The sequence below is a fragment of the Gallus gallus genome, chromosome 3 (genome assembly GCF_016699485.2).
Source record: "Gallus gallus isolate bGalGal1 chromosome 3, bGalGal1.mat.broiler.GRCg7b, whole genome shotgun sequence".
Taxonomy (NCBI): Eukaryota; Metazoa; Chordata; class Aves; order Galliformes; family Phasianidae; genus Gallus; species Gallus gallus.
In genome coordinates, this window is record NC_052534.1 from 22527429 (window position 1) to 22554898 (window position 27470).

Below are 27470 nucleotides of genomic sequence, written 5' to 3' on the forward strand. Positions count from 1 at the left end.
CAATTTCCCTGCTCTACAGAAAAACTGTCCTTAAGTCACCTTTTCCTCCCTCAGCCACATTAATACAGCCGTGAGCTGGCTCCTATCCTAGGATCACATTTTCATTATAATAAAAAAAAATACAGTGCCTTTTTGTCATCTTTGAAGAGAGTAACAAAACACAGCAAACCTATTATCCTGATTAAGTTTTACCAGTGAAGAAGAGATCCATTATGAAATTAGCTCATCTGCTGAAAGAACATTCCTATAGAGACAGGTATTTAAATGCCTTTTTCTTGGCCACATTACTAGGAGTTCTTGAGATGATGAAAAGAAATTCTTGTTAAGCATCTTAATCCCACTTCATTTTCACCCTTGAGTCTGAATTCCCAAGAGCTGCTAACCCTTTGGCACTGCCATGTGAATGGCTGGAGCACCTTCTGCCTCCTGCCCGTCTGTCAGCTCTCACCGTGACAACATATCTTCCCCAAACAAATGCAGGGGTGGGTTTTCATGCTCAGAGATCCTCTTGAAATGTTGACGAAAAAGGATTTTTAGGAAACATCACCGACTTCTCAGAAGTACAGTGTTGAAACCAAAACAAACAAGATTTTGTTTTAAATTTTCATTTCCCCAGGCAAGGTAGTTAGATGACACTGGTGAATTCTTGGGAAATACTTGCAATACTGAGATCACACCCACTCAAGGAAGAAAATAAAAAGGTAGAACATTCTATAAGGCAGCATCTTTTCTTATTTCAGGTATGTCAAAAATTGAAAACAAACAAATCGCAGACTAGATATTCCATTTTTAGCAGTGACCAGGAGTGCCCACAGCAACAAACCAGGCTCAGAGCCTGGCTCACCATCACCAACTCTGTTTTGTGCCAGAAGACACCTCTCTGCCTTGGTCAGAGCCAGCAGCTGCTCCAGCAAGTATAGCTTCACTATCAGTGAACATGCATCAAGGAAAGGGCAGATAATGATTTCAGGGCTTGCCCCTTCATGGCAACTCACTGTATTTGGAGCCATTCTGGGATAAATCACTTTGCAGAGCCCTGCTGTGAACTGCACCAGGGAATTGTTCAGAATAATATAAAAAGAGGGCAAAGGAGGAGTTTTAAAGATGACAAAATCCTACACCTGGTTCACCACAGCTCTACAATCAAGCAGGGCAATAGCCGAGCTGTGGGAACATCACAGCACAAGGGTAGGAAGAAGCACTTGAAGATGACAATTCCTTTAAACCAGTGCAGAGACCGAGGTCCCTGTACGAACAAACAGCAGCCTGCAGGTGTTACCTCCTGGCAGGATTTCCAGCCTTGGCTTAAAGGTTCCCTACTACAGCACGTGAACTTGTGCCAGGGCAGAACAACCTCCTGCATGAGCATTCCAAGGACAATCTCACATAAAATGTGTGACTGCATCTAAGGGCACCTTCAGAAGGCAGTAAGGAGGTTATTTCTTTGTTAGTTTGGAAATCAGTGAATTAGCATTGGTAATCAACATAAAATACGTACAATTTGCCCACACATTTCAAATTTCAAAGCGTACTGCTCTTCTGAACAAAGCAGATAAGCAACAAAAATCATGAGGGTCTCCAACTACAATTTGGCTGTACTTCCAACATGGTGCCTTGCTGTAAGCTTCAGTGGGGGCAGAAACCTCCTCACTAAGGCTCTGGAATGCAACTCTTGCTGTTTCTTTTAGCAGTCGCTGCACTGTACCAACTTATCTCCCTAAGTAGCTATACCATTTTAGCTTCCTTGGAGGTCAGTTACTCATCGGGGCTAAGCACATCCGGAGTAGGAAGAAAATGCCTTAATCCTGTTTTGTGTGCTTGCTTTTATACACACATCCACAATTCTCCCACACGCAACAGGAATCCTCATTTGCTGTTCTGGCCACCCTTGCTGCACAGCTGCAGATGTCCACGAGGAGAATTTGGCTTTGGCTCTTACTTCTTGCGTACTACAGTGGAGGTACTTCACAGAAATCCTAAATTAAAAGGCAAAGCGAGAAACCATGTGGATTTATTTGCACATCTGCTGAATGATTTCAGGACTTCAATTAATGACGTCAAGTTCACAGTCTCTGACAAATACAGGAATCAAGAACGTGATAAGAATTGGCTAAAATTAAGTGCCTGTGCATTTACTGAGGGAATTTATTTTATGTTGGCGTGATTACTAAAAACAAAGAGGCAGCACCATGACACTTCCCTGGTATGCATGAACAACCACTGGACTACAAAACAGCATTGGCCTTCACACCCAGGTACAATTTTTTATTTAAAGGAAAAAGATTCCTTTAATAACTGAAGGAGAGTTTGCTCCACTAGAAAACGAAGAGGGGTGTTTATAAAACCACCGATCTTTACTGACCAGTGAGTTTTTCAATATATAACAACTCCGGATTGATTTCTTTATATACAGAAGAAACCTTGCAATCCATCCTTTCTTGAATGACCGCCTTTGTTTCCTGTTGGACAGCAACTTGAATACAAAAAGTAATACTGTATGAACAGAATACTTAGCAAAAGTGACTAAAAAGTTTAAAATGCTTTTCAGAAGTAACATCAAAAGATACATTAGGAGTAAAATCCAGGTCCATCCACTTGTCTTGCCACTTATTCATTTTCTCCCGTAACAAAGAGGTGCACATTTTTCTTGGACTGCAGCATTTGAGCGGTGCGATCTATGCCAACCACTGCAGCCAATTTCTGAGCATCGTACTTGGAGTAGAGCACAGTGCAGGTCCAAGTAGCGTCCACTCCGCTGTCAGTGGCCTTCATCATGTTACAAATCTCGCTATAGAAGTGGGAGTAGGTTGGTAACTCATAGAAAATGAGGTTCCTAATGCCTTTTATTGTGTACCTGTAGCGGGGGGGAGGGGGGGGAAGGGAAGAAGAGTAACTGAATAACTGTTGCCAATTTGTATGCAGTGTGTATGTTAAAACATCAATCCTATCTCAGTTTATCCATTTCAGTGCTGCGGCTCAACTCTGCAAACCCCAGAGCATGGACTAAACTTGCCACAGATGCGGAATTAAGGGAGGTCTAATGCTGCCAGGCACCATGACTTCCTCTAAAGTCCCAGCCACTATCAATTTCTGCAGTATTCAGCCTCTGGCTCAGATCTTAAGTGAAGCCTGATCATTTTGGCTTCATATTCAAGTTTCACATCCATGAAACTTTTTCTATTTGCCACAACATCTTCTGCTAATAGAAAAAAAAATGTTCAATCAGGAACTTCCAAACAGCTCCTGTCAGGATGCAGCAAATTTTCCAGGTGGCCTCAGCGTGCTATACTTATTGCCTTATACTGCCTCATTGAACTAATTACACATCCTTTCCCAGAATTTTATGTAGTTACAGTGGCACAGATGAACGCCAGTAAAGGGCACAATTAATCCAATTTCACAGGATATATCATTCCATCCTGACATCAGTAGACTTGGCAGCACCTACCTCCTGAACACAGTCCCATGTACACCAAAGCATTCAGAGCTCTGCGAGGGAACTATGGCAACATGCAGAAGTTTTAAATTAAAATACTTTAAGAAAAAAAAAAAAAAGAAGTCCTCAGTAAGATCCAACAGGTTCCAAAAGGTTCAAAAAGCAGCAAAGCTCACCTGTGATTAAGGCCACTCTACTTTCAGAACAGTACATACACAACTCAGAGGAAAACTCAGCCCAGAGTTTACCTTTTGTAGAAGTGGAAGCGCTCGGTGAGCAGTAAGAACTGCTTCTCTCCTTTGAGGAAGGACCGCCTTGCTCTGCAGATGCCGGCCTTTTTAGTGTACTCACAGATGTGAGTAAAATTCAGCTCCTCTTTCTTGAAGTAGTTTCGAAGTCGCACATAGTCAAAATACGACGGAACATAAATGAGCGTGTGTGACATGATGGCATCGCGGTACTCCGGCAAAACTTTGTCGATGAAAAACTGAAACCTAAGTTAAGAAAATATGTATGTTTTAATCAGAATAACACCTGGCTTTCACGACCTCAGACAGGAATACCATCAGACACAACAGACTACTGAAGGTTTTGACTATACATTTCCTCCTTTAACTTCTTAGGATTTCTACACCGATAGAAGATAAAGGGTTAAGACTTCATCAGTTCCACACAGATATCATGGAGATTGGTATTGCTTTCCTGTGTTTCATTATCCAGTGCCTCTGGCAAGGAGAAATTCAGCATTCCCCTGACTCTGTGCAGGGCCTAGCCCATACCAGAAGACTAATGAAGACTTCTACTGCAAAATCCCACTGGCCCTATGTTCTGCAGGAAGCCGTATGCTCCACTAAATCTGAAATTGCAGTCACAAGGGCACAGCAAAATAGTCTGGAACACAGAGTACCTTGTATCTATTACAGAAGTTAAATTTTCAGCTTCTATCCTCCGGAAAACGTGAGGGAGCTGGACCACAACACGGCTAATGGAGCCGCTCAGCGGCACATTGCGGACAGCCACCTGCAGGAACAAAGCAGGATGGTTAGGAAAGCAGCATCTCAAAGGCAGCCCCGCTCCGGGCAGCCTTCTGCCAACAGCACGCATCTGCAAGCAGTGCTAAAGGCTTACATATAACTTACATGCACCAAATTAAGAGAAAACAAAACCTGACTAGCGCCTTGAAACAAAAGAATCAAATAAGTATTGCTGCAAGAAGAGCAGCTCTCTATGCCTTTGGCACAGCATTAAAGATCATCATGCAGCATTGGGGAGATCCAGACAGAAACATTTAGGGCAATAGAAATTACTGCCACACAGATGCTTCTACAACTGAATTATGGAATTTTTCCACGCTGCCTTCTCTGTTCCTCTCTCCCTTCATTATGCCTAAAGAAGGCCTTTGCTTTGACATGAACTCACCTGCCCCACGTAATTGAAGCAGTGTTTGTTGAAGATAGCATTAATCTGGGGATCTTGAAGAGCACTGAACAGCAGCGTCTGGCGGTAGTACTTGGACCAGTTATTGAGGTTCGGCATTCGCACTCGGGAAAAGTCTACTCCATGGGAATCCAAAGGCAGCAGGTTAATGTGCCTCATCAGGTGCTACACAGAGACAGAAATGCACTGTTGCAGACTGACATAATTGCACTCAGACTGCAAAGAGCCTTAACTGCAGCAAGAAAGTGGACGAGGATGAGCAAGATAGCATAGAATATAACAGCAGTGATCGCCCAAGACACAACTGCCTGGGATTTATTGACCCCATCAAGAGTAATTTACTTAATTTCATTCCACAGGACTCAAAACTGCCATCTCCTCAGCCATCAGTAACAGCAGCCTTTGCTTCTAATCCTCTCCCATGGGGGAAGCCTAATGGATTTGTTTGTATGTACTGACGTCAGCAGGTCCAAGGTTTCTGAGCTAGAAGCAGTTAGACTGCTGTTCCCACTGCATGCAGGGGAAGCCTGGGTGCAAGTCAAGAAGTCCACCTGATTTTGGCCTCACTGAACAATGCCTAGGACCTGCACTGCTGCTGCTGCATGGCAGACAGATGCACTCAAACAAAGAAAAATGGAAAACGGGTTCCAGGAGCATCATGTAGACTCATGGGCCTTCCCCAGAGCTCCCCAGGAAATAGGGCACTTTCAGGCTCATTCAGAATGTACAGTAATGCCAGGCTGCCAAAACGATAGGCTCAGATTCCTCAAAGGTATTTCTGTATGAAATACACAAACAAAAACAACCCCAAACTTTCAAGCTTGAAAACTTCTATTAACCTACAGCCATAAAACATGGGTATTACCACATACTGGTGGCAATCCTAAAGTTTTATTCATTATACATGCAGGATAAATCTCTTTCACTTAGGACATGACTAATACCTGGCATCTCTACTGTCGGAGGCAACAAGCACCAGTGCCCACTGCTTTCTGGAGGAGCCCCAGTGAGGTTGGACAAATTCCTCACAGCTGTGATCTGAGACACTGTGCAGTCAGACAACTAGCAGATTTTCTCCCAGAGGTGATTAAAGGAACCATCACCATCTCATTCTGCAAAATAATTGTAGCTGTCCAAAAAACAAACCACCACCAAAAAAAAAAAAAAAAAAAAAAAGCCAACCAGAAATAAACAAAAAAGCACTGCCTTGAATGCCTCCAGGGATGGGGCATCCACAACCTCCTTGGGCAACCTGTTCCAGTGCATCACCACCCTCTGCGTGAAAAACTTCTTCCTAATATCCAAATGCTAAGATTTACAGAGAACAGGTACTGAATACTACCAAAAGCTGCCGGGAAATTATCTGTAGTAAAAGGAAAGTAAGTATCAGTGGATGAAAGAAAAAGAACAAATAAATGTCTAGAATAAAGTCAGTAAAAAACAGCAGAACTATTCATTCTTCACAGTAAGTTGTAATGAGTTGAACAAGACACAGTGCAGCACATAAAATACAGAAACCGTACCAGAACGTGCTCCCAGTTCTGCATTAGGTAAATGTCTGCCTGATCAATTATGAGCATTTCTATGGATGACAGAAAATCAAAGTCTCTCTTCTTCTCTCCCTCTGTGCCAATGATAGTCCTCATACCCAGGGGAGAGGCAATGATGATGTCTGACGAATAAAATGGCGCATACAATCTCATGCTCTTTTGAAGAATCGCAACCCCTGTCAGAACACAAACAGCATTTCTTACTCAAGGTTAAGGATCAACCATTTTCTTCGAGAAGACTCCGTAACATTAACTCCCTACATTTCCTCTCCCTTAGCACATGCTTGTGATTATAGCAGGACAAAACCAATCTGGCCGAAGCTTCTTTTCCCTGAGAATGTGCTTATCCACCCCTCCTCCATTTCATAAGCCTTTGGCACATTTTTACTGTTAGAACTCTTTCAGCAGTTCTTCTTTTTTTCCAGCTTTTTCATAGCTTGCATGGTATTATTGAGCCAAAACGCATTTCTCTTCATTTACTGTTAAAAAAAAAAAAAAGGAGGAAAGAGGGGCTAAAAAGATGAAAAAAGCAGAAGTAGAAATGATTAACTACTCTTCACCCTCACCCCTAAGCTTTGGTCCGTGTCATTATCTACTGTAGTAACAGTTATTTCAATCTGTCATTGAAAGATTTAGCGTGCATCTCCTGAGCGCTGATTGCTTTCATTCACAAGGCCACGGGAGATGCTACTAAAAGACCAAGGACAAGGCTGATCACGTTACAAAGGCAGAAAGCACAGCCAAGCCTGCACTTCTCCCAGGGAAGGTGCTCTACCTGGCTTCTCAAGGCACACGCTGCAGTATCAACTATCTCATGCATTACCTCTGATGATAAAGAGGTAATAAAGCTGCCCAACACAGGTGTCTCTTTAGCTTATTGCCCACTCTGCCTGAAGCCAGCTACTATAAGCACAGCTGAAGGCACGTCAAGAATTTCACGCAGGCACCCATAGGGACATCTCCTGCTGGCTGTTTTAACCAGTAATAAAATAATTAAAAGAAAAAAGGCTGAATTTCCAGGAAGACAGCACTTATCTCAAAACATGTCAGCATATAAACATTTTAGAAATTCTGAATGTATTTAGTTCAAAAATGTGAAAGAGTGGTTTTAGTAAGGCATAACAAACATGCCCTAAATTAGATCTTAGAGCTGAAGTAACAGGATGCAAAGCACATTAGGAAGGAATAATTATGCTGCTTCTATGATTTGTTTCTGCAAGTAACAGCACCCAAAGTTTCTTCAAGCATTTCTTCACACCTAGTAAGTGGATCAAGGAGACTGAGCTATAGGAGAGGATTGAAAGGCAAATTATTTTGCTACAAAATGTAAGATGTTCTCAGCAAGACAGATATTCACTGGGGAAGCATGAAAGATTGAGTGGGAACGACTTGCATCTTCCACTCTATCATTAAACCTCTTGGGATGCCAATTTATCTTTCAAGGGACAATAATTTCAAGAACCTCTTACCTGTCAAGTTAGGTTAGAAAAAAACTGCCTACTCATTGTGGCAGCTCCAGGAACCAAGTTAATTCTTTGCACGCTGAGTTACTGAAACAGCTTGAAATGACTACAAAATAGTCTTAAATTTGCTGTTTGTCCAACAGTCCTAATTGCTGGCTATTCCTTAGCGTTCATGAAAACCATGGGCAATACAGTAGAAAACTGCTTTGCTCAGTATTGAGCTTGAGTTTTGTTTCCACTGTTAGTGATTTCAAGACACACCGTGAATACGCTAACTTGACCTGATATTTTATTCCTTTTTTAAATAACACGGGTAATTCTGCTGCACAACCAAGACTATCCTCTTTTAAACGAGGTGTGGGCAACTCTGCCACAATAAAGCAGTCACTGCATTTGAAGGGACTCTGAACTTGGAGTGAAAACGTTTACTTTTATATTTTCTTACTTTTATATTTTCTATTTCTTATGGCAAAGAATGGAGTATTTTCAGAAATATTCATGATGCCACTGCAGACACAGCATAAATACCTCAGAGCCCCGAGTCTCGCCAGCCCCGATGGCTCCTGGACATTAAGGAAGAACCTGTTAGATTAGCCCTCACTTCTTTATAAGCTAAAGTCATGTTCTGCAGGTCATTACCAATTCTGAAATGGTCATCAATGTTGCCAGCGAAGACAGCTTCATAATCTTCAGGTCTTTTCAGGTTGGGGGGCTTCTCGTCTGGGTCAGAGCCAAACTCCCCTTTGAAGCGCTTCTTATTACTTACATCTATTTTTCTTTTCTCGTTCACTTCAAGAAGACTGATGAAAATATGCACAATTCGCAAAGCACATTCCCGGAAGGGCACTATCATCAGCACCTGCACACAGCAACAGTTGCAACAGAACAACCCAGAAAACATGAATATCCACAGTTGAGCATGTTAAGTAACTGTTTCGTCTTTGAAGTGCCCACATTTGGGACTCCCAGCAATCAAAACAAGCATCAGCCTCCTTCCCCGATATAATCACTGTGCCTACATGATGAAATAAAACCTCCCAGATAGGTCCAGGCCCTACAGTCACGGCATGCACTTCTGCCCTCAAACAGGCCCCTAGCTTCTCACTTCCTTACCACACATCACCAGTTTGTTTCTGAGAGGAAAGGTACAAATGGGTCCACACGGAAGCAGAACAAGCCTAATTCTAACATATGGCAAGGAGAGGATGTGCTGGTAAACAGTGTGCTCACGAACACTGTAGTGGCCAGAAGCTCAGTTTGGTTCTCCATCTCACATGCCCAGTATGATTACAGGCACACACTTCTCTCAGTCCCCCAAGCAAACAAGAGCTCCCTCAATACACACACAGGGACAAAGTCTGGCTCCTGAATGGATGGCAACAACCTCTGCAAAGCACTCTTGGGGAATCAACACAGAAACCAAAAGCAAGACTTTGTCAGGAGTGCAGAAAACACTGAAACCCAGCTTTGAAACTGTTCAGCAGGCAGTTGGCACAACAAGAGACAGGCTAGCCCAAGTTGAATCTACCTGTTTATCAACCAGTGGGTGCGGGGGATTAATGACACGAACCCCAGCACAACGATACTTTGGACTCTGTGGCAGAAAGGCTTTATAGCAGATGTCTTCCAGGCACAATCAAGAGACATGGAAAGGCATGTGCCTAGGAACATATCATGTAACAGCAGCAACAGAAATACCTCCCAGTAAACTACCAGGACATTTACACAGCCTGACCAGACTCCCAAAACGTGCAGGGAATCGCATTACCAAAGCGCTCTCACCTTAGGTCTGGTGAGCCCCTGATCCCTGTAGTCATCACTGTCAGTCCCTGGCTTTTGGTCTCGTTTTTTGGCATTGTTGCTGAGCACCTGGGCGTTTGCCTTCAGAATGTGGTTCAAGGCATGTAAGCAGTAAGCATGCCGGATTTCTTCTCCATTTGTTAAAGCATTTCTCTCTGGATAGAACAAGTCCCTGTAGGTATTCATGATACAGAAGAGCTCTCTTTGTAACGGGGTGAAAAAGGAATCGCTTGGTTTGCTTGCTGAGGACAGGTAATGTTTATTCACTTTAGGCCAAGTGGATTCTAAAGGCTTGTGTAGGTAAAGCTGTTTCACACTGAATTCTTTGTCTGGTTTTAAAGTTGTATGCTTCTCCAAAGTGGATGAAAAAGTGAGCTGACCCAGCCTTGGCCACTGAAGGGAAAAAAAGCAAACAGAAGAGTCAAATGTACCAGACCTAGCACAGCTTAAAGCACATCACTACAGCTTGTTTAATCAACGTCATGAAATTTGAGCAGTTATCTTTTCATAATACAAGCTGAAACCTTTTTTTCAACATGCAATCTCTTAGCATCTAACTTCAGCTCACCAGATCTGGATGTATTTTGCAGTGATATGGCTACAACTGTCACCATTCTGCAGATGAGAAAACTGATGTCATTTCTGCCAGCGCTGGAGTCTGACTACGTTTATAGATCAGTCACACCTACGCACTGATTTTATGGGCGAAACCTTTCAGTGTAATAAGAAAGAACTCTTGCCTTTAAGTCTCTTGTTGCACAAATCCCATTCTATTTCTGTAATGAGGATGCATCAAATTAAGCAAAGATATGCCATACGATGCTTTAGGTGGCACTGATATTTCTGACCACCATATTCAGAAGAAAGAAAGAGAGAGGGAAAAGAGAGGGAAAAGAGAGGGAAAAGAGAGGGAAAAGAGAGGGAAAAGAGAGGAAGAAAAATACCCCAGCTAGCTCGCTGACTGCATAATCGTTGGGTATCTTCCAAGGAATGTCACCCAGCATATGGGTGACCAGAATGTGAGGCAACGCTCCAAAACAAAATCAGATGTGAAAAGTTAAGAAGCAAAAGTTTGTCTAAAAAGAATATTTTGAAAAACAGTATTGTTTCAAGTAATGAGGTGGCTTTTTTCTCCCCACGTTACTGCCAGTGTTAACAAAAGTACTGAATTCCTCTTTAGCTGCTTGTAAGTGTGTACAAAGATAGAACCACCTTGGAACAAGAACATGAAGGCGCATCGCAAGCACTGCTGAGACTTCCTGTGGCCACCCCAGGAACTCAGCTGCAGTGCACCTCTCTGGCACCCCGCTGCTACCACACTGAGATCAGCCCTGCCTCCACCCAGTGTCAAGAGTAGCACCAAACCTTCAATCTCAGGACTACATAGCAAATTCAAAAGCTCTGATTTTCAGACGTGTCACCACATGCTGGTGGATAGCAGACTTTACATCCCAACTCTCGCTCAGCATTAAGCAAAGAAGAAACACTTCAGCAACAACAGTGACAAAACCTTGACAACTCCAGAACCAATACCTAATAACAATTACAAAACTACTTCACTTGTATACAAAGATATTTTTATCCCAGCATCCCGAGGAACTCCGGCTCGCTACAGAACAACATTACCTTGCTTTGACTTGAAGTTTTAGAAAGCGTAGATATTTTCTCTACTTCTTTTTCTTTGAGTTCTTTGTCCATGTGCTGTTTAAAGGGATCTGTTTTAAAACAGAAATAACAAAGTCCTGAGAACTACCGTAGCTAACAGCAGAATCAAAAGTTTCAGAACAGATTTGCAAGCGATATGGGCAGTTTTTTTGCTGGCCAACACTGCAGCTCATACTAGCTATTTCAAAGTACTGGGAGACAAGAGAAAGGATGTCAAATTCTCTCGACAAAAACAGAACAGATTTGACAGATTGCCTAAATAAAAATTTAAAAAAAGGAATGTGGGGAAAGAAAAAGCACTTACTAAAGCACTCCAAGTTTAAATCACAAAACAAATGCTGGACAGGGAAGCACTGTGTGGTAGAAAAGATTGGCAATTTTCTGCCTGAAGCTCTGACTCTGATGAACATCAGCAAATGCTTCCACTCCTCGCAGGTGAGGCGAGATGTCAACAGTCAGGACCTAAGTGAGCTGACTGCCCTCAATTTATGGTTCCGCGGAGGGCTTTGCACTGCTGGGCAGTGACATGAGCACAGATTGTGATAAAGCAAATGAAGATAAGAAGATCAGGGGAAAGGCAGCAAGGATTGCCAGAAGTGAACAAAAGTATGATTTATCTAATCAGCAATTCTTTTTGGAAAGGAAGGAGATGAGAAACTGCAAAATCACATTATATTCAGAGCCTGGTTTGCACAATTAACATGCAAAGCTTATTTTGAAAGCCAAACCCTGTCTATAGCTTGCAGCACTGTAGCACTCACTGCTTAAGGAAGAGCAATGAGAGGACACTAGTGCCTGCCAAAGGATATCTAATGCACGTCAAATTATCCAGCAGAAGTCCAGATATTAGCTAACCAGAACACTTGAAAATACCTTCCCAGTAATGCACATGAATAGGGTATCATTGACTCTTCAGTAAGTGTTACTGATTCCAGCAGTTGTAAAATCAAGTCAAGGAATGATACGAAGCATTTTCAGCAATTCTAGTGACCCCGAGGATTCACTTTCTGCTGTCTTAGGTGAATCATCTTCCATAATCAGTTATAAAGCCACTTCTATAAGAATCCACTGAAAAGTAGTGCATCATTTATAGGTTGAACAAAGCTTTTAGGATACTCAGCATGCAGCTGGAGAGCGGTGGTTCTCATTAAAATGCAATGCCAACAGCCTAAGCAATATTCTTGTGGTAACAAGAATGAGCTGTTTCTGCTATCACATGGCCCTTTGATGCTTCCACACATTCCGTGTATCAACCATGCTGCCTCCCAGATCTAATGTCAGCTGCTGCTCTAAGATGACAAGCCAGCATCACTAGGGATGCTACATACATATTCCTCTCTCTCAAACTACGCCATCTGATATTAAAGCCACAGAGCATGAAATATGAATAGGAGCTCTGCAAGTGCCAACATGCAGCATATCGCTGAAAGATCACACAGCCGTGTGCACAGCTATTTGTATTACACTTGGTGGGACGACTCCAACACTGGAGCTCGGATTTCACCCCTCAGTGCACTGAGGCACCAGCATTCTGGGCTACACCCTTAAAAGATACCACACAGATGCTCTATTGATGCCTCCCTGATGCTGGTGTAGTCAGACTCCTCTGCACATGCTTCAAAACCCAGACAGACATTGAGCATTTGTTTAAATTGTAAACTACCATTACAACCACAGAACAGGATAACATCCTCCATGTGTATTTCTAGTTTCCACTAGTTTGGGCCTTACCAGTTACAGCAGAAACCATGCACAAATCCCTGTCCATATGAGCTACAGGAAACAAACAGCTGGGCTGCATGCATGCATTAACTTTAAATGCCCCTTATATAACAGGCTCACACGTGGGCAACACAATAAATAGCGTAGCTGAAGAGCCTGGCAGCTACATAGCATCTCATTAGAGAGTTTGATAATTTACTTGTATCCAGACACTGAAGAGGCAGATCACTAATGTACAATAATACTACGTTTTACCTTCTGAAAAGGCTTGTGAAGAATTGCTCTCTCTCTTGTCTGCATCGCAGTCTCCACTCTCCTCTTCCATGAAATTGGTTTCCAAGCTAAATTCAGCTTCATGTTTCACATCAGTAAACTCCTCAATTGCCCCACGATTCGGGTCACAGGAAGTTTCCACCCCATCAGCCTCCTCCTGGCCAAGTGCCTGTTCTGGTGGGTCTTTAGCTGCGACTTCTTAGAGAAAGAAATATGTTATACTCTCCTGGAAAAGCTATTGCCAAGAGATACTTCTGGCTGCCTGTGTCAAACACTTCTGAGTTACACTTTTTCCTTCAAAAATCTTATGCAAAAAGATTAAAAACAGGCCTTGTATTTTACCTTTTTTGGGTTTTTTGTTTTTATTTTCAAAAGCTACCTTTGTCTAGCGTGCCAAAAGTCAAATAATATAAAACATAATTTCCCTGAGAAAAGGTTAAGGAAAAACATATTCAGGGAATACAAGTTTTAGCTTCCAAAGAATCTAAATAACTGAGAAAACAGAGTCAACTCCTCCATCCCTGAATTTCCTTGGGGACTTCATGAATGAGGATGCCTCCTCATACGGGAGGTGGTTTCCTTAAAATTTAAACACTCTTTCCTGTGCTGTGAGGCAAACCTTTCCCTTTGCTCAGCGGCAGCAGCCAAGCCAGATGCTGTGCGAGAGAACAGCTTGCGTCTCCCAGAGAGTGGGTGAGAACCCCTGGTATGCTGCTCCGTGTGGATTCCCCCTGTGCTGCCGCACAAACAACATGTGAGGAAGAAGCAGCAGGCTGGCTGCTGGGAAATGAGCACAGCTACCCTTTGCCCTGCTAAACACTCCAGCAGCTGCTGCTCACACTCACAAAATGGCAAGGGAGCAACAGAATCTTTCAGCCAGAAGAGCACACAGCCAACCAGCCCGTCTGCACCAGGATCAGGGCTAAAAGCAGACATTATTCAAACTTTCTAACTGAAACAATAATTACAAAAGCACAGCAAAAGAAACTACCTTCTTCCTGCTCTGGTACGTCATTCTGCTCTTCTTCACCTCCAACAGCTTCTCTGGGCTCCCGGGACCCTTCGCTGTCCAGTTCTGCCTCACTCTCCCCAGCTTCTTCTGATTCACTTTCATCTTCCTCCTCCTCACTCTCAGACTCAGGAGATGCCTTCAGGGTAGCCAGAAGCTTGTGATAGACAGAGACCTGTTCCACCTCAGTCTCTGAATCGCTTTCCGCACTTGATTTATCAGAATTATCAGACTAAATGTGAAAACAATAACAGCAGCGGTCTATTAGACAGCAAGCAAAGACCCTCAGCTCCAGCTCCCATACTACATTTTCTTCTTCCCATTCTACCCCTATGCAGAGGCAATGAGATTTTCCCCAAATCTCCATTTTATGTGAACGGTTATCCTGAACATTCCCACGCAGATTGTGAAAGGACCTTGGCAGACCTAGGTCCTGGTGCTATGTTCTGCACTGATTTCACACAGAGCATCACATAACTTGTTTCATTCAGTCTTGGAGAACACATTTGTTCTCGTGGACAAACAGGCCTTAGATTTTCCTACAAGAACCACACGTAAAAGGGCATATATACTGAAAATGCTTTTGGCTTTCAAAAAGAGAAATGGAATAACCTTCAGCTGACCAAAGTCAACCAAGGAACAGTCAGGTCTAGCTCAGCATCTAAAGCTCTAAGCTTCAAACAAGCCAGACCCCAAAAGTCAGGTCTGTCCCAGCCTTGCACAAACTAAGAACAATGTGCCAGGTTACAGCCAACATCATAGCAAAACCAGGACTGTAAGCACAGCATCATTTATTTCTTTCTTTGCTCCTTTCAGCACAATGCGAAAATTCAGTAAATACAGCATTAATACAGAAAAAAATTGCTAAGGAAAACAGCTGAGCAGTCATTAATTACTTTTTCCACACTGCAACTTTGAAGTCTTTAATTGGTCTGATGATAAAGGAGGTTAACGAGTCCTAACTGAAAGAAAACTGAAGCACTGTAATTTGAAGAACGGGAATGAGCATCAACATTTCTTCATTCAGCAGAGAACAAAGCAGCTCACTCCCTAACTCAAGCACCACTGTATACTAATAACATAACTTACAGCATGTTTTGCTTTTTGCCATGGCTAAGCAGCATTAAAAACAAAGCAAGAATAGCAATGTTGTGTCCTGTTTCTTCTGCTGTCGCTTGCTATTGCAGTTATGAGTTTGACACTACACAGAACAACCTGGAATCACGAAGAAATCCTTCATTTTTTCCTCTTAAAACTAGGTTTTCTAAAAGGAACAACCAAATCAACAAGGAAGGCACAGTGTTCCACCTCACTGAACTATAAGACAGGTAAGGTGAGGAAGAAATAAAAATATATTACCAGTTCACATATTTGAGTTGCTTCTGGTCTTCCAGAAACCCTGAAAAAAATCACCAAAATATCCTGTTGCCAATGATATTATGCACTGGGTAAACACAGGTGAAGAGGGGAAGAAACTGTTGAGCCTTAGAGCAGCTGAAAGACAGTTTAAAGCCAGAGCATCACACAATTCTCCTTAAGGAAACAGAGTCAGGGCTCACCCTGCCAGGCTACTCTCAGCTGATGTTACAGCCTGCGTGTGAAGCCCAGGTGTATTTGACCATGAAGAGAAACATTTTAAAGCAGAGTGTGGCCTTAATCAGAAGACCAAATGTCATAAAGAACCTGAGCACAAGGGCATAAATACTGGGAAAAGTCTTGTGAAAGTGATGAGCTTCCTGCAGGTCACCAAACCCAGCAGGACTTGGAAAGGAATTCCTTCCTCTCTTCTCAGGGGGCCAGGCCAGGCCTGGGCTACGTGAAGGCAGCCTGTGGGGAAACTTTACAGGGCTCATAGAGGCTGAGCAGAGCGCGAGGACTCGCTGGAACCGGCAAAGCAGCAGCCTAGCTTAGGACAACGTGTATTTACACCTGTAAGCCGGACTCAGGGCCCGCAGCTGTAACTGTGAGCGGAGGCGCGCAGCAGCTGAGGACAGGTTCGAGCAGGAGCTCCAGCCCCCTCTGGCAGAGGCCTCACCTGGAGCGCACGTACGGAACCCGCCCGCTGCTCTCTGAAGGCAGCTCGCGCAGCGGGCAGCCAGAACGGGATCCTACCTGCGGCACTAAGCGCTGACTTTCCCCGTGAAGCGGGGAAAACAGACACGCGCTACGGGAAAAGCGCATCAATTCAGCAGCGCTGGCGATTCTGCGAAAAGGACGCTCTAACCGCAACCCTTCCGAAAAGGCGCACGGCCTGCGCTCAGGGGACGGGGCCGTGCGGAGGCGCCCCGCAGCGCTCACCGGTCGCAGACGGGGTGCTGCTCCCCGAACTGCCGCAGGTGCTTCCTCTGCCGCTTGCTGAGGCCACGCGCCAGCTCCCTCCCGCCGCGCCGCTTCCCCATGCCGCCAGCGCCGCGCTTTACGGCACGGCCGTCAGGGGCGGCTGTCGCAACGCCGTGTGGCGGCCGCGCTCTCCTAAGGGCCCGGGTGTGCACCTGCAGCGCGCTGACGGCAGGAGATGCGTTCCGCGACAGCGCCGGCTTTCTTCAGCGAGGAGGGACGCTTTTGCTCGGTTATTTGTCCGCTCCCGTGTGCCGTTACGTTTTCACTGTATACGTTTTTATTGAAATAGTTCAGTCTCTTTTCTTATCCAAGTGTAAGTAAACTTGAAATAGCTTTGCTGAAAGCTACTTAGGCAGCGTAAATTAAACCACAGATGGCAGAATTTTAATTCCCCTTTATTTCATATATGCCCTTTTGTTGCGTATAATGAAGATGCAGATCGCTTCAGATACGGATCCCAAGTAACTGACGAGGCAAGGCAGTTCACTTCTTCCTTCAGCACAGCCTATGCTCACGTATACTTCTGTTTTCCATCCCACAGCTCACTCTGATAATGCCCATCACTTCCTGATGCATTCCTGTTGTCCTCACACAAAGACAAGCAGTATCTTGGTGTTATCTTGACGTGCTTTCTCACATAAACGTGGAGATTAAAAGGGAAATACCTCAAGATCCAAAACCAGAGCCGTGACGGAACCTCCTGCTTTCCTTAGCACTGGTGATCAATACAGTAATGTCTGACAGCTGCTGCCTCCAAGTATCAAATAAAATACACAGCATAAAAACCACCCAAACTTTCTACCTTCTCTTAAGGGGTTGTTTTTCTTCACTGTACTTGCAGCGCCCTGTCAGTTACAAATTAACTGGATGAGGTATGCAAGCACTGGTGGGCAGCTTCTACAAACCTGAACAAACCAAACATCTCTTTATAGAATTGTTTACATGGTATATTGGTCTGTATATTTTTGGCCCCCAAAGCAGGCTGGCGGCTGTTAGTGGGAAAGTACTTGCTTCAGGAAATCCCCCTCTAACCTACAGTTACCAATGATTCTGATGACTGAACGGACTTGAAGACTTGTCTACCTACAGTGCCAGCATTAACCCAGTCCTATTCAGACTGAGACAGTCTTACTGACAGCATGTTGAAGTTCTCTATCATAAGGAACTACTTTCATGATACTTCTCTTAGTACTTACTAACACTCTTGGGGCTCCAGAACAGCTTTATACCGGCATCTGTTTTCCAATCTATGGAAATTTATTTGCTCATACTGGCAGAAAATGCTAGAAATCTGCCTAAACAAGCTTCAAGATGGTTGTAAAGAAGCATTCTGACAGCATGGAACTTTTACAAACACTGCTGCTTTCTTTCTGTTAAAGCAATGGTTTGAGTTGTCTGCCTTAGCTTTTAAAGTATGGGTGAACTTCATCAAATATTTGTTCACTGTGTAACTGTCTGCATTCTTGAGCATTTTCAGTTCTCTTATTCTAAAGTGCTCAGTGAGAGTACATCAGCAGGCTGGAATTTAATGTGCAAAGGGTCAGAACTGATTTCAGACTACAAGTGCCTATCTTCAAATGCCACAGAGCATAGGGAAACCTGAATTCTGAATTGGGCAGCAGGAAAGCAAAAGTTTGAAGGTTGGTTGTTTTATTGTTGCCTAAGTTCATAAATAGTAAGACCACACAGAAAGAGAGAAGAAAAAAAAAAACCTATTACCTTATACATTTTAAAATCTGGCCCTCTGAATGACTGACCTGGGTTAATACATGTTTGTTAGATAGGACTAATGAAGTGTCAGCCAGACGTGAGAGCAGCAGGATTAAGAATCTGTGTCCAGGTTACAGGGTAAAACCATGGGGTACTGCACATTGAAAGTTGAGCACTGTTACCGAATGTTATCAAGACTTTTCACCTCATGTTTCCTTCACAAGAAGGGCACTGATTTTGAACTGATGCTAAGGATTCAGTTCAGTTCCATGGCTGAAAATCAATGAAAGGAGGAAGTATTAGTTTATACATACAGCAACACTGACAGTGCCTTGACTGTTTCAGACTCAGTCTGGAGTTCTCAAAAGCGAGGAATACTTTATTGTGATGCACAGAAAGTCCCATGAGGGACACATTGCCTTTACTTCAGGGCATGAAATCAGTGATCCTGGTGATTTTGCTCCATGAATGCAAAAGCAGGTATTTCAGACCCGTTACAAATCTGCCTGGGTGTCATTTAAGCTTTGGATGTCTAACTTAAAAGAAAAAAAATACAACATGCTCAAATACTGTTGTTTATAAGCAATGTGAAGCATTGCATTTTCTTACTTCCTCTAAAAGTCAACTGAATTATTCTTATCGGAAATCAGAGGAGATGGTTGGTAGGTAAAAAGATGACTTCAGAAAAGACGTGGAACAATAACTGGAACACTGGTCTCGGCACTTGCTAAGAAAGTAGCAAAAATGCAAAGCTAGAGAAACGTGTACTAAAAGAACAGGAAAAGAAGTAAACAACCAAAAGGGTTCTTGACAATATGGTTAATCCAAAGTTCTTGAGTGAGGATCAGGAACTTGCTGTGAAAGTCAGAAGCCACATCAGCGGAAGAAAAAAGATGATCAGAACATACTGCAGTTATCATGTTATGCAAACGCATAACCAGAGATAAAGGTGTTGCTATGCCTGAGGAAATCCCTAAACATGGAGGGAAGACTACAGCAGGTAATGAAGGATCACAGTCTCAAAAAGAAGAAAGTTTCGTGCAGGGAAAAATAAGGATGAGAAGTATGGCCTACAAAGCAGTGCTGTTAAATACTGGCCTGTAACAATCAGACTCTGTGCAGGTAATTCTGCTTTCTCAGGGTGCAGGTAGTCTGTGACAGCTGCTAAGTACAGTTCTGTCAACACTGTTGAGGTCCAGAGATTGTTTTAAAGGTAGACTGAGGCAGACTGGCTTTCCCCAGTATATGGTGAGGCTGCAGACAAAAAGTTCTCTACTAATAACACCTTTCCAAAGATAAAGTATGCCTTCCTGCCTGGGGGCTGCTTATGTGAGTTAATATTTTCCACAGCTGCTACCTAAGTCTGATCCTATTAAGGTCTGATAACTAAAACTGTCAGCCAACTGAAATGCCACACTGGCTGGCCATTTAGTCAGAAACTGAAGACCCAGAATAGAACACCAAAGACAATAAAAGACAACCCTTTAACCTTACTGAGCATCGAACTAAGAGGTGGAAGACTTAGCACTGAGCACAAGCGCATTTTGATGCTATATACAGCTGGGATTTGGCAGGTGGCTTATACAAAACTAAGACACGGCAAATTGGAAGAAAATATCATACAGAATTGAAAGAAGCTGTTCCTCTGAAGCATCAGTTTCATTTAACCAGGCCAGCACACAGTTTCTTCCTTACTGTTATATAATATCTGATATGATTTTAAGAAATGCTATTATTACTAAACGGAGGAACAGCTTGAAATTGTGGATAGCAAATACTTTCAAGGGATAAGCAGGCAGTATATCTTCTCCTAAGGGATTTGATTAACTACTTTTTTTTTTTTTTGTTTTCTGGGGCATATTGCAGAATATGCTCAGGCAGCTTCCGCTCTGTCATGAATGATACCAGTTTTACTGACTGTCTTGAAACATCCCTCCTAAGACAGCTTTGGGCCTCTCTACAACTAGAAAACATAGCTGATCTTCAAGCACAAGCTTGATTTCTCATCTTTCAGCTATTTCCCATTAAGATTGTGCACTTCTGTCTGATAATAACACTAAGCTTCTTTTCTTTTGTGAACGTGACTTTGAGTACTGTCAGCAAGTATGGTCCAGGCTCTTCAGCTGTCTGGTCAAGGGTATTCCTTATGTAGATTATTTTAACAGCAGTAAAATTACAGCCAAAGTAGGTTTCCACAGCTCTGTCCTACTGCTAGCCTAGTAAAGCCAAAGTGCTTAATGCAGTCTGAAGCCACTGACTGTTTTGCACCTAGCAGTATCTCTTTTGATTCACAGTGAAGTAACCTCCAAGTTAGCTGAGCACCCTTTTGCTATGTGTACTCTTTTTTCTCCCTCTGAGCATAACTGGTGTCCAGCTAGACTAGGTTTACTGAATAACCAACCCACCCACTTTAGAAAAAGGCTATACCTTTCCCTGCCATGAAATAAAGTATTTAATACACTGTTTGTCCTATGTACAATGACACTTTCTAGTATGCATTTACTTTGCAATGTGGTCCTACAGCTACTTCATAAAATTAGAGACTTAAACCTGTAGAAAGCTCATATTTGTACTGGAATCAATGAGTTGTTCTTTTAGCAACCAGTTAACAATACTGGAAATGAGGCTATTGGAACTGTAAGAGCATAGAAAAGTCTCATTATGCCTCAGCGTTCCTTAAGATTGCGTGCTCTGACTTACTACATGCCAATATGTAAGCTGTATATGCAGCTGGGATTTACTTACTTCAAAGTAGCGATAACAAAAAACTGCCAAACAGTCTGGTATCCTTTACCTTAAACTTTACACCAATGCGAGCAGGATTTTCTAAGTATTTCCGAATTCAGAAGCCACTCATTATCAAATGGAGATCTAGGTTATTTATAAATATGTTTTAACTTTCTAAAAACATTACAGTTGATGACAACTTCTGATCAGAGCATGCAGTCAAGCTTCTTCACTTTACCCATGTTCAATCAGTCTGCAAGTTCTGGAGCCATGATCAAGAATAACTCAGTAAAGCAAGAATATACATGATTACTTTATAAAACGGGACTTTTATTTATCAGTAGATTGTCTTAGTAAATTAGGTTGCTAGGAGCAACTAGTTCCAGCACTAACACCCAAGTACCTGGTGAATTCATGATTTGACTTCTGCTTCTTCTACTTGAGGTAGCGTATCCCAGACTGGCTCCTGGATGTGTTCAGGTATTTTCTCTATCTTAGTCTAGTACAGAAGGAAGGAAACAATTTATTATACCAATTAGTTAACATCTAACTACTTGGCTTTATTTTGCTTTCAGATATTTATCGGATTGAAAGTGCCACCTAGTGACGTTTTTGAGTAATACAGCCTCCTTTAATATCTACAAAACACGGTCTTTACAGCCACACGTTTCCTCTACTGACTTTGTAACAAACTCAGTAATTATTAGTACTTGCATCTGGATTTAATCTCACGGCAGTTAATAACATGAGATGGAAACTCACCTTTTTTACTTCCATGGCAACCCCTTCAGGTAAGTTTCGTTCAACATACTCTAAGTACACTGCAGCAGTACTGCCCGTTAGGTGTTTTAACTAAAACAGAAGTAATGTGGTTTTTTAGTGAAGGTCTATTACCAATACTTCAAACAGAATGTGAAAAAAAGGAGTTTGCTCTGACTTGTCTAGTTCTTGCAGTGGGTCGAAGCATCTTACACTAGGCCAGCTCCCATAGAATTCAGCTCGGCCAGGTAAGCAGTACATATCTTGTGCAAGTATAAAGTAGCAATTTCATGCAGAACTGTATATACTCTGTGCTCATACGTATTGATTATGATAGAAATGGTGGACCTTAATACTGCAAGTATCAGATCAAGTTGCAGGTTATGCAAGAACTCACAGCATTTTTAATACCCTCAACATTCAAGCTGGATAGAAATCCCCCAACCCCAGAACTCTACCATGCTCTTGATTCTAGTTTCTCTTGGAAAGCAGAAGTTGTATTTATGGTCTGTGGGCAGCCATCAGTAATGCTCTACTGTCAGAGCACTGAGGGCAAAGACACATGTTACTAAGCACAACTGCACCATAATAGACCTAGAGGCCACAAAATGCTGGCAGTAAACTTTTTTTTCTAAGAAAGTCAACCACAGCTGCATTCTAAACCATATATAAGTCTGCGTCACCAGCCACAGAGCTAGTGGTTTGTACACACTTCCTTTCTGGTATTTCTCCCCTTACAATTTTAGTTTGTCACATGACGTTGCACGGGGCAAAAGCGTTCAAAATATCAAGCAAACTCCTGGAGAACAGGACTGTCAGTGACTAGCAATGACTATCACTTACCTGCAGCATCTTCCCTTCCTTGAGAAAGTTCTTATCCCACAGATCATTGGAAATTGAGAGCATAAAATATATAAAGGTAACTGTGATATCTACCTTATTTTTAAATCATTCCTTCACATACTGGTCAAAATCAGCCTTAAAGGCAAAAATTAGATGGGCTGTACATTCAGAATATTTTGTGCTACATGTGATGTACCTACATCAGCTCTCTCCTACTATATATCCAGCACTCAACTCCCCAAGCTAAATGAATTAATATTTCTTCCTTTTCCATCTTTCTTACCTCCAGACAGGTGTAATGTGTTCTCATTTCATACTGAACTCTGTGCTTCTTGTAAATGTGTACAGATTTCAAAAGCGTGAGTCGTTCTATCTTCTTTGGAGGTTTATGTCTGAACAAAGTACAAAGAGAAAATGTTGGAATGGTGGATTTTATATGAATGATGTTAATATGAATTATCTGAGATTATGGTGAAATCTCTGCTCTTATCTGACATTTAGAAGATCCACAAGGCAGTATGAAGTACTGGTACAGTTTAGTATTAATGCTACAGCACTGATGACCGTAACAAGAGTATTCCTGGTATCTTTCATGCAGTTACAATACAATCCTTCTATGGCAGCACTGAAAGTAGCACTGCTTCTGCATGCTCATTGCCGTGCTACCATCTAAGAAGTGTCAGATTCACAACCTGAGAAGGAATGTCAGATTAAACACATTTCTTCTAGAAAAGGAGATACCTGTAAGCACAGAACTTGAGTTACAGTAGATCATATAAAAAGCACCTGACACGACATGATGCTAGAGATTGGTTACTTACACTTTTTCAACAGTTATGCCAAGTTCTTTAGCTGCAAGCACTGCAAAATACTCATAGCTGTCCAACACAGCTCTATCGTGGCCTTTAACTAAAAGGGACAGTCTCCGGTACAGTACTTCTGGTTCATCTGAAATAGACACCTGCAGTTTTTAAGAAAAGGTAAGTGTTACCACTCCATGTTCTCCTCCATTAATCCAATCGCTACGTATCTTCTTAGCCTGTGTGCCCCATTTGTAAGAGACAAAAAAAAAAACACACACACACCATTATCTCCTCATTTGATATTTACCTGCAAGAGGATAACTGTATTAATCTCCATCAACAGCCCTTTGTCTTATTAGTCCTGATAAGTGTGAAGAGAAACCTAACTTCTGAATATTCAGGCAAAATTTCTCAATCAAGAATGCAAAGGGAATGCCAGCTAAAAGGACAACACTTGCAATGGCACAAAAAAACTTCTTGTTAAAGCAAGTCTGGAGCAGCAATATGAGCATTTTAAATAGAAGTGTGAAAACACATGAAATTCTCAAACTTTTCTTGGTTATCGTTATGGACAGGTACAAGAATTCTCACCTTCCTAAAATAAAGCCATTTAAATATACCAGTCTTCCCCAGGCATATTATCCTTTCTATTTGCCCAGGTTAGAAGTCTGTGACTTTCAAGTTACAGCATTATGACTCTTAGTTTGAACATTCATTTCTAATGGCCTGGGCTCACCGTTCATCTGAAAAGCCCTGGTTTGCTCTCATGCAGTTCAGAGCAGTAACTCCAGCACACAGCAGATGTGGCAGGAAGGCTGGGTTTGCGTTGTGGTTGAACCTGGCAGGCAGCTCAGCACCACAAGCTGTTCACTCACTGCCCCCTCCCAGTAGGGAGAGAAGTGGGGGGAAAAAAAACAACCCAGTAGAACTTGTGGGTTGAGATAAGAACTATTTACTGTAACAGAAAAGAAAGACAACAAAAACAATAGTAATGTAATATATAAATAAATAGTATAAAGAAATATTACATATGTGTGTGTGTGTTTGTATTCCTCTCTTACTCTATATATATTCAAGGAATGTTTGGATGTTGTTTTGAGGGACATGGTTTAGTGAGAACTACTGGTGATGGGTGAATGGTTGGACTGGGTGATCCTGCGGGTCTTTTCCAACCTTGGTGATTGTATGATTCTACGATACACGCACACACACAAAGCGAGGGATGCACAGCACATCTGCTCACTACACACTGATCGATGCCCAGCCAGCCTCTGAGCAGCAGCAGCCCCTCAGTCAACTCCTCTCACTTTCACAGCTTTTACAAGAAGATGCCCTATGGTACGGAATATCCCTTTGGACAGTTCAGGTCAGCTGCCCTGGTCCTGCCCCCTCCCCATACCCTTCAGTCCCCTCGCTGGCAGAGCAGTATGAGAAGCTGAGAAACTGAAGCATCTTTGGCTCTGTAAAGGGCTGCTCAGCATTAACTAAAACATTGGTGTGTTATCAACATGGCTTTTCTCCCAAAGCCAAAACACAGACACTACAAAGGAGGAAAGCGACAGAGGCGACTGTGAGCTACAGGAATCCTGCTGAAAACGCAAACTCAAACAGGAGTAATCTAAACTGTTTCTTACTCTAAGGCCAACTTGACATCATCAAGACTTAAAAAAAACCCAACAACCTGAAATAGAGGGATTTCCTACTTCCCTCTATTCTCTTTCTAATTACGATGGCATCCAATGCCCTGTTCTGTGAAACACTTACCAGAGGATTAGTCTTAGGCTCCTCTGTATGGACGTGGGATCCAGAGAACCGTCCTCCCACCAAGTCCATGTTTCTAGATTTATGGTAAAGGGGAGAGCACAAAATAAATGTTAAAGCTGCACTTTTTGAGGGAGCGTGGGGGAAAGTGGAAGGGAGGAGGGTCTTTTAAACTTACGGAAGAAAACACTGCTTTTGCATAACTCTGCTTGCATAGCTGACAGGAAAAGACGATCCCTGTATAAAACAAATGGTCAAATTGCCTTTTTTTACTTCACTGGAAAGTAGCCAGCTAATAATATAGGTTTATCAAAGGTTACTTGGATGAGCAACAGAGCATAAGGCACTGCTTGACATTCATCTGCCAAACCGTAAGGCCTGCTCCATTAGAAAACAAAGGAAAACAGGAGCATGGAATTACATACAATAGGGTCATAAGAATAACGGCAAGTCCCATCCACACATACACAAATCTCACAGAGCAAACAGACAAACAATCATCAAACAAACACAATGAAGAGAAATCCCACACATTAGGGAAATAATACAACAGTTTGCAGCTATGATTAACCAGACAGCCAAACAGCAATCACAAAGCAACTCTTTATTAGAAAATACATTTTGTGCGGTATCAGATACCATTTTTATATATAGTAATGCTTTCTCTATAGTTCTATTTTGACAGTACGGTGTAAACCTCCTTAGATGAACATAAGCATGACTTGCTGCTGTAAAAGCAGTTGAGAAGTGTCCTATAAAGGATACCGCAGAAAAAATCAGCTTCTGAACTGAACTTGAAATTTCACGTTTTTTTTCAACAAAACATTCCCTGTGGTTTTGAACATTTGTCCTATTGAAGAGAACACAGAAACAGTTCTAACAAACACATTAATCTTATTGAACCGCTTATGGTTAAGTAGCGAACCCAAATTAAGACATACCATACATCTTTTGTACCAGAGAAATCTCTCCCTTCTGACACGGCTTTTAGCTTCCTACCACTAACTCTGCATTTGGCAAAGTTCACGTTAACAACTCCCTGAGACCTACCTCTCAAAGTTAAAGACATGTAAGGAAATTACCTTGATCCTTACACCTTCATTCTGTGTCTGAAATCACAATACCACCTTCCCCTCATTCAAAGGCAGTATGAAGCCTTTACAGCACCGCATCATCGTGCATATTATCTGAATCTAAAGTTCTCGTAAAATAAAATCAAAGGTGCTCTGTGCAAACCTGAATAAAGCAATACTTGAAGCGTCCCGTGTAACAAAGATGGTATTCAGCATTAAAATGTTTTAGCAGCTTCTTTCACTCTCTGACTTAAATACTTGATGCCCTCTCACTAATGGCTACCACAGAATGTAGAAAGGACAATCAAAGTGATACAGAATTCAATTCCCAATTTGAAACACTCCTTCCCAGTGCACATCAGCCTCAGTTTGTTGGAGGAGATCCTGGAGCACACAAGAGATGGATGCCTTCAAGGGGAGCAAGTCCAGGAGATAGTGCATGCACAGAGGGGGAGAGTTTGGGGCTTCAGAAACCCAATGGGAAATGCATCGCATCAGAATCCTCTCAACGTGTGAGAAGGCAATTGCTTTTAAAAGTCTGCAACAGCAGAAACAGCACTACTTCATATCTGAAAAGATTTCCCGGTTTTCACGTTGTAGGTTCAAGACCTGAGGCTTCAAGACCAGAAACAAGCTCGGTTCAAAACCTCCAGATCCCAGTTACTGCTCCTCGTTAGCCCCTTACAACCAGAGCAATGGTTACAACAAGCTAAAAAACAAGGCATTCCGGAGCCCCGACACGTATGGCGGAAGGCAGAAGCACGGCCCCACGCCACGGAACCCTAACCAGCAGCTAAAGGGACAGCACCGACCAGGACCGGCCCCCAGGAAACACATCCCACCTGGCAAAGCCTCCTCCACAAGCACCGCGCCGCCATCTTGCCTCAAGCCAGAAGAGCGCGACCCGGAAGAAGAGAACGGCCTCTCCCTCCACCTTCCGCTCCCCGCTGTCCTGATTACGGAAGAGCGCCGCCCTTCGGCATGGCGGAACCGCGGCTCCCTCGGGCGCAGCACTGCGGCACCGGCGGGCAGGGCCGCGCGCGGGAGAGACGGAGGCGGGGCGCCGCAGGCCTTGTGGCGCCCGCAGGCGCGCTGTGCT

At 42.8% G+C, this 27470-nt stretch overlaps 2 protein-coding genes and 1 non-coding gene across 4 annotated transcripts; all 3 read right to left on the minus strand.

Annotated features, from left to right (window-relative positions):
• Window positions 1–1981: 1981 nt before the first annotated feature.
• On the minus strand, window positions 1982–16787 carry DIEXF (digestive organ expansion factor homolog (zebrafish)). 2 transcript variants are annotated; one of them, NM_001031051.2, is made up of 12 exons: window positions 16654–16787; window positions 15715–15754; window positions 14338–14587; window positions 13329–13544; window positions 11313–11401; window positions 9669–10079; window positions 8526–8745; window positions 6397–6599; window positions 4856–5038; window positions 4344–4456; window positions 3685–3930; window positions 1982–2854 (listed from the first exon to the last, which is right to left on the minus strand). In NM_001031051.2, the coding sequence occupies exons 1-12, from the start codon at window positions 16752–16754 to the stop codon at window positions 2608–2610; spliced, it is 2319 nt and encodes a 772-aa protein (NP_001026222.2). In that variant the 5' UTR covers window positions 16755–16787; the 3' UTR covers window positions 1982–2607. The 2 variants fall into 2 exon arrangements, with proteins under 2 accessions (NP_001026222.2, XP_040552992.1); XM_040697058.2 differs by having other exon boundaries at window positions 13329–13541; window positions 16654–16778.
• A 4654-nt stretch (window positions 16788–21441) lies between these two features.
• On the minus strand, window positions 21442–27257 carry MRPS10 (mitochondrial ribosomal protein S10). Its single transcript, NM_001277576.2, has 7 exons — window positions 27214–27257; window positions 25477–25535; window positions 25302–25374; window positions 23556–23695; window positions 23018–23126; window positions 21895–21984; window positions 21442–21631 (listed from the first exon to the last, which is right to left on the minus strand). The coding sequence occupies exons 1-7, from the start codon at window positions 27247–27249 to the stop codon at window positions 21545–21547; spliced, it is 594 nt and encodes a 197-aa protein (NP_001264505.2). The 5' UTR covers window positions 27250–27257; the 3' UTR covers window positions 21442–21544.
• Window positions 23340–23414, minus strand: MIR1598 (microRNA 1598). Its single transcript, NR_035084.1, has one exon. It is a non-coding gene; the product is annotated as a microRNA 1598 (primary transcript).
• Window positions 27258–27470: the final 213 nt, after the last annotated feature.

Bases quoted from the DNA above. Each gene is read 5' to 3' on its own strand.
- DIEXF (NM_001031051.2), bottom strand. From the start codon at position 16,754: ATGGGGAAGCGGCGCGGCGGGAGGGAGCTGGCGCGTGGCCTCAGCAAG. The intron at 13,545-14,337 runs GTAGTTTCTTTT...TCTTTCTCTAAG, and splicing joins CGTACCAGAGCAGGAAGAAG to AAGTCGCAGCTAAAGACCCA. The intron at 10,080-11,312 runs GTAATGTTGTTC...TTTTCCCTTCAG, and splicing joins AAACTTCAAGTCAAAGCAAG to TGGCCAAGGCTGGGTCAGCT.
- MRPS10 (NM_001277576.2), bottom strand. From the start codon at position 27,249: ATGGCGGCGCGGTGCTTGTGGAGGAGGCTTTGCCAG. The intron at 25,536-27,213 runs GTGGGATGTGTT...TGTTTTATACAG, and splicing joins TGTGGAGGAGGCTTTGCCAG to GGATCGTCTTTTCCTGTCAG. The intron at 23,127-23,555 runs GTAAGTAACCAA...TACTTTGTTCAG, and splicing joins GGCATAACTGTTGAAAAAGT to ACATAAACCTCCAAAGAAGA.